Genomic DNA, 6701 nt, shown 5'->3' with positions numbered 1-6701 from the left:
TCTCTACAGGACTTCTGACCAGTAGACACGTCTCTACAGGACTTCTGACCAGTAAACACGTCTCTACAGGACTTCTGACCAGTAGACACGTCTCTACAGGACTTCTGACCAGTAAACACGTCTCTACAGGACTTCTGACCAGTAGACACGTCTCTACAGGACTTCTGACCAGTAAACACGTCTCTACAGGACTTCTGACCAGTAGACACGTCTCTACAGGACTTCTGACCAGTAAACACGTCTCTACAGGACTTCTGACCAGTAAACACGTCTCTACAGGACTTCTGACCAGTAAACACGTCTCTACAGGACTTCTGACCAGTAAACACGTCTCTACAGGACTTCTGACCAGTAAACACGTCTCTACAGGACTTCTGACCAGTAAACACGTCTCTACAGGACTTCTGACCAGTAAACACGTCTCTACAGGACTTCTGACCAGTAAACACGTCTCTACAGGACTTCTGACCAGTAAACACGTCTCTACAGGACTTCTGACCAGTAGACACGTCTCTACAGGACTTCTGACCAGTAAACACGTCTCTACAGGACTTCTGACCAGTAAACACGTCTCTACAGGACTTCTGACCAGTAGACACGTCTCTACAGGACTTCTGACCAGTAAACACGTCTCTACAGGACTTCTGACCAGTAAACACGTCTCTACAGGACTTCTGACCAGTAAACACGTCTCTACAGGACTTCTGACCAGTAGACACGTCTCTACAGGACTTCTGACCAGTAGACACGTCTCTACAGGACTTCTGACCAGTAAACACGTCTCTACAGGACTTCTGACCAGTAAACACGTCTCTACAGGACTTCTGACCAGTAAACACGTCTCTACAGGACTTCTGACCAGTAAACACGTCTCTACAGGACTTCTGACCAGTAACACGTCTCTACAGGACTTCTGACCAGTAAACACGTCTCTACAGGACTTCTGACCAGTAGACACGTCTCTACAGGACTTCTGACCAGTAAACACGTCTCTACAGGACTTCTGACCAGTAAACACGTCTCTACAGGACTTCTGACCAGTAAACACGTCTCTACAGGACTTCTGACCAGTAAACACGTCTCTACAGGACTTCTGACCAGTAAACACGTCTCTACAGGACTTCTGACCAGTAAACACGTCTCTACAGGACTTCTGACCAGTAAACACGTCTCTACAGGACTTCTGACCAGTAGACACGTCTCTACAGGACTTCTGACCAGTAGACACGTCTCTACAGGACTTCTGACCAGTAGACACGTCTCTACAGGACTTCTGACCAGTAAACACGTCTCTACAGGACTTCTGACCAGTAGACACGTCTCTACAGGACTTCTGACCAGTAAACACGTCTCTACAGGACTTCTGACCAGTAGACACGTCTCTACAGGACTTCTGACCAGTAGACACGTCTCTACAGGACTTCTGACCAGTAAACACGTCTCTACAGGACTTCTGACCAGTAGACACGTCTCTACAGGACTTCTGACCAGTAAACACGTCTCTACAGGACTTCTGACCAGTAGACGCGTCTCTACAGGACTTCTGACCAGTAAACACGTCTCTACAGGACTTCTGACCAGTAAACACGTCTCTACAGGACTTCTGACCAGTAGACACGTCTCTACAGGACTTCTGACCAGTAGACACGTCTCTACAGGACTTCTGACCAGTAAACACGTCTCTACAGGACTTCTGACCAGTAGACACGTCTCTACAGGACTTCTGACCAGTAGACACGTCTCTACAGGACTTCTGACCAGTAGACACGTCTCTACAGGACTTCTGACCAGTAGACACGTCTCTACAGGACTTCTGACCAGTAGACACGTCTCTACAGGACTTCTGACCAGTAAACACGTCTCTACAGGACTTCTGACCATTAGACACGTCTCTACAGGACTTCTGACCAGTAAACACGTCTCTACAGGACTTCTGACCAGTAGACACGTCTCTACAGGACTTCTGACCAGTAAACACGTCTCTACAGGACTTCTGACCAGTAAACACGTCTCTACAGGACTTCTGACCAGTAGACACGTCTCTACAGGACTTCTGACCAGTAAACACGTCTCTACAGGACTTCTGACCAGTAAACACGTCTCTACAGGACTTCTGACCAGTAAACACGTCTCTACAGGACTTCTGACCAGTAAACACGTCTCTACAGGACTTCTGACCAGTAGACACGTCTCTACAGGACTTCTGACCAGTAAACACGTCTCTACAGGACTTCTGACCAGTAAACACGTCTCTACAGGACTTCTGACCAGTAAACACGTCTCTACAGGACTTCTGACCAGTAAACACGTCTCTACAGGACTTCTGACCAGTAAACACGTCTCTACAGGACTTCTGACCAGTAAACACGTCTCTACAGGACTTCTGACCAGTAAACACGTCTCTACAGGACTTCTGACCAGTAGACACGTCTCTACAGGACTTCTGACCAGTAAACACGTCTCTACAGGACTTCTGACCAGTAGACACGTCTCTACAGGACTTCTGACCAGTAGACACGTCTCTACAGGACTTCTGACCAGTAGACACGTCTCTACAGGACTTCTGACCAGTAGACACGTCTCTACAGGACTTCTGACCAGTAGACGCGTCTCTACAGGACTTCTGACCAGTAGACACGTCTCTATGTGACTTCTGACCAGTAAACACGTCTCTACAGGACTTCTGACCAGTAGACACGTCTCTACAGACTTCTGACCAGTAAACACGTCTCTACAGGACTTCTGACCAGTAGACACGTCTCTACAGGACTTCTGACCAGTAAACACGTCTCTACAGGACTTCTGACCAGTAGACACGTCTCTACAGGACTTCTGACCAGTAAACACGTCTCTACAGGACTTCTGACCAGTAAACACGTCTCTACAGGACTTCTGACCAGTAGACACGTCTCTACAGGACTTCTGACCAGTAAACACGTCTCTACAGGACTTCTGACCAGTAAACACGTCTCTACAGGACTTCTGACCAGTAAACACGTCTCTACAGGACTTCTGACCAGTAAACACGTCTCTACAGGACTTCTGACCAGTAAACACGTCTCTACAGGACTTCTGACCAGTAAACACGTCTCTACAGGACTTCTGACCAGTAAACACGTCTCTACAGGACTTCTGACCAGTAAACACGTCTCTACAGGACTTCTGACCAGTAAACACGTCTCTACAGGACTTCTGACCAGTAGACACGTCTCTACAGGACTTCTGACCAGTAAACACGTCTCTACAGGACTTCTGACCAGTAGACACGTCTCTACAGGACTTCTGACCAGTAGACACGTCTCTACAGGACTTCTGACCAGTAGACACGTCTCTACAGGACTTCTGACCAGTAGACACGTCTCTATGTGACTTCTGACCAGTAAACACGTCTCTACAGGACTTCTGACCAGTAGACACGTCTCTACAGGACTTCTGACCAGTAGACACGTCTCTATGTGACTTCTGACCAGTAAACACGTCTCTACAGGACTTCTGACCAGTAGACACGTCTCTATGTGACTTCTGACCAGTAAACACGTCTCTACAGGACTTCTGACCAGTAAACACGTCTCTACAGGACTTCTGACCAGTAGACACGTCTCTACAGGACTTCTGACCAGTAAACACGTCTCTACAGGACTTCTGACCAGTAGACACGTCTCTACAGGACTTCTGACCAGTAAACACGTCTCTACAGGACTTCTGACCAGTAGACACGTCTCTACAGGACTTCTGACCAGTAAACACGTCTCTACAGGACTTCTGACCAGTAAACACGTCTCTACAGGACTTCTGACCAGTAAACACGTCTCTACAGGACTTCTGACCAGTAAACACGTCTCTACAGGACTTCTGACCAGTAGACACGTCTCTACAGGACTTCTGACCAGTAAACACGTCTCTACAGGACTTCTGACCAGTAGACACGTCTCTACAGGACTTCTGACCAGTAGACACGTCTCTACAGGACTTCTGACCAGTAAACACGTCTCTACAGGACTTCTGACCAGTAAACACGTCTCTACAGACTTCTGACCAGTAGACACGTCTCTACAGGACTTCTGACCAGTAGACACGTCTCTACAGGACTTCTGACCAGTAAACACGTCTCTATGTGACTTCTGACCAGTAAACACGTCTCTACAGGACTTCTGACCAGTAGACACGTCTCTACAGGACTTCTGACCAGTAGACACGTCTCTACAGGACTTCTGACCAGTAAAACACGTCTCTATGTGACTTCTGACCAGTAAACACGTCTCTACAGGACTTCTGACCAGTAAACACGTCTCTACAGGACTTCTGACCAGTAAACACGTCTCTACAGGACTTCTGACCAGTAAACACGTCTCTACAGGACTTCTGACCAGTAAGACACGTCTCTACAGGACTTCTGACCAGTAAACACGTCTCTACAGGACTTCTGACCAGTAAACACGTCTCTACAGGACTTCTGACCAGTAGACACGTCTCTACAGGACTTCTGACCAGTAGACACGTCTCTACAGGACTTCTGACCAGTAGACACGTCTCTACAGGACTTCTGACCAGTAGACACGTCTCTACAGGACTTCTGACCAGTAGACACGTCTCTACAGGACTTCTGACCAGTAAACACGTCTCTACAGGACTTCTGACCAGTAAACACGTCTCTACAGGACTTCTGACCAGTAAACACGTCTCTACAGGACTTCTGACCAGTAGACACGTCTCTACAGGACTTCTGACCAGTAGACACGTCTCTACAGGACTTCTGACCAGTAAACACGTCTCTACAGGACTTCTGACCAGTAAACACGTCTCTACAGGACTTCTGACCAGTAAACACGTCTCTACAGGACTTCTGACCAGTAAACACGTCTCTACAGGACTTCTGACCAGTAAACACGTCTCTACAGGACTTCTGACCAGTAAACACGTCTCTACAGGACTTCTGACCAGTAAACACGTCTCTGACCAGTAAACACGTCTCTGACCAGTAAACACGTCTCTGACCAGTAAACACGTCTCTACAGGACTTCTGACCAGTAGACACGTCTCTACAGGACTTCTGACCAGTAGACACGTCTCTACAGGACTTCTGACCAGTAAACACGTCTCTACAGGACTTCTGACCAGTAAACACGTCTCTACAGGACTTCTGACCAGTAGACACGTCTCTACAGGACTTCTGACCAGTAGACACGTCTCTACAGGACTTCTGACCAGTAAACACGTCTCTACAGGACTTCTGACCAGTAAACACGTCTCTACAGGACTTCTGACCAGTAAACACGTCTCTACAGGACTTCTGACCAGTAAACACGTCTCTACAGGACTTCTGACCAGTAGACACGTCTCTACAGGACTTCTGACCAGTAAACACGTCTCTACAGGACTTCTGACCAGTAAACACGTCTCTACAGGACTTCTGACCAGTAGACACGTCTCTACAGGACTTCTGACCAGTAGACACGTCTCTACAGGACTTCTGACCAGTAAACACGTCTCTACAGGACTTCTGACCAGTAGACACGTCTCTACAGGACTTCTGACCAGTAAACACGTCTCTACAGGACTTCTGACCAGTAGACACGTCTCTACAGGACTTCTGACCAGTAAACACGTCTCTACAGGACTTCTGACCAGTAAACACGTCTCTACAGGACTTCTGACCAGTAAACACGTCTCTACAGGACTTCTGACCAGTAGACACGTCTCTACAGGACTTCTGACCAGTAAACACGTCTCTACAGGACTTCTGACCAGTAAACACGTCTCTACAGGACTTCTGACCAGTAAACACGTCTCTGACCAGTAAACACGTCTCTACAGGACTTCTGACCAGTAAACACGTCTCTGACCAGTAAACACGTCTCTGACCAGTAGACACGTCTCTACATAACGGATCGCCTTTTGGTCTCCGCTGTCTTAGAAACCAGTCCCAGAGACCTTCGTCATGGACCTGTCCGAGAACACGCGTGTCATCCGAAACATGGAGCGAGACACGCGGGTGTTGTCCTGCACCTGGACAATGATATAATTTTATACCTTTATTCATATTTAGTATATAATAATAATGATAATAATATATGTGATGTTGAGGAGAAGTCCATGCTGAAGCTTTTGTCCGAAATGGTCGTGCTCCTTTGCCGATGTTGGGTAAAAGATTTCTGGAAGGATGAAGCTTGTGATGATGAAGGAGTAAATGAAGTGGCAGTTGTGAGCTGGAAAGTTTGTTTTTCCAGACGAAGCTTCGTCTCCATTGACGTGTTAACACACCCGGCCTGGATGCTGTTTCTGTCCGACCAGCAGCTAAACCGCCACAAACAGAGACTCGTCTCTGTGTGGAGAATCCGCTGCTTCAGGCCGACTTTTAGAGATGTGTGTTAAATGTGTAAAGGTGTGTGTGTTGTGTCTGACAGGAGGAGGAGTTCAACTGGCTGCTGAAGGAGGAGGTGCACGCAGTCCTGAAGCAGCTGCAGGACGTCCTGAAGGTCAGCTCCTCCTCATGCTGGGAAATCAGAAAGATTTTTCTTCTTCTCTGCTTCTAAATCTCCCGAGCAGCTCCAGACCGGCTCACAGTGACCCGCATTCAGTCATTTGTAGGGGTTTAACCCTTTAAAAGCCAGTTTTAGTCCTAACTGCTGCGTTATTTCTATGTCATAGTAACAGGAAGATGTTGGCTGCTCTTCCACACAATGAATGGTTTTAAACTGGAC

At 47.7% G+C, this 6701-nt stretch overlaps 1 protein-coding gene across 1 annotated transcript in view; it reads left to right on the top strand.

The window, feature by feature from the left end:
- Positions 1-6701, top strand: part of rogdi (rogdi atypical leucine zipper) — a 37042-nt gene that overhangs the window by 3049 nt on the left and 27292 nt on the right. The window contains exon 2 of the mRNA XM_079253246.1: positions 6405-6476. Within this exon, the coding sequence (XP_079109372.1) occupies positions 6405-6476 (72 nt within the window). The remainder of the gene's footprint in view (positions 1-6404; positions 6477-6701) is intronic.

Source organism: Telmatherina bonti (genome assembly GCF_933228915.1).
Source record: "Telmatherina bonti genome assembly, chromosome: 14".
Classification (NCBI taxonomy): Eukaryota; Metazoa; Chordata; class Actinopteri; order Atheriniformes; family Telmatherinidae; genus Telmatherina; species Telmatherina bonti.
The sequence above is the reverse complement of the archived record's forward strand: the minus strand, read 5'-3'. Positions and strand labels throughout refer to the sequence as shown.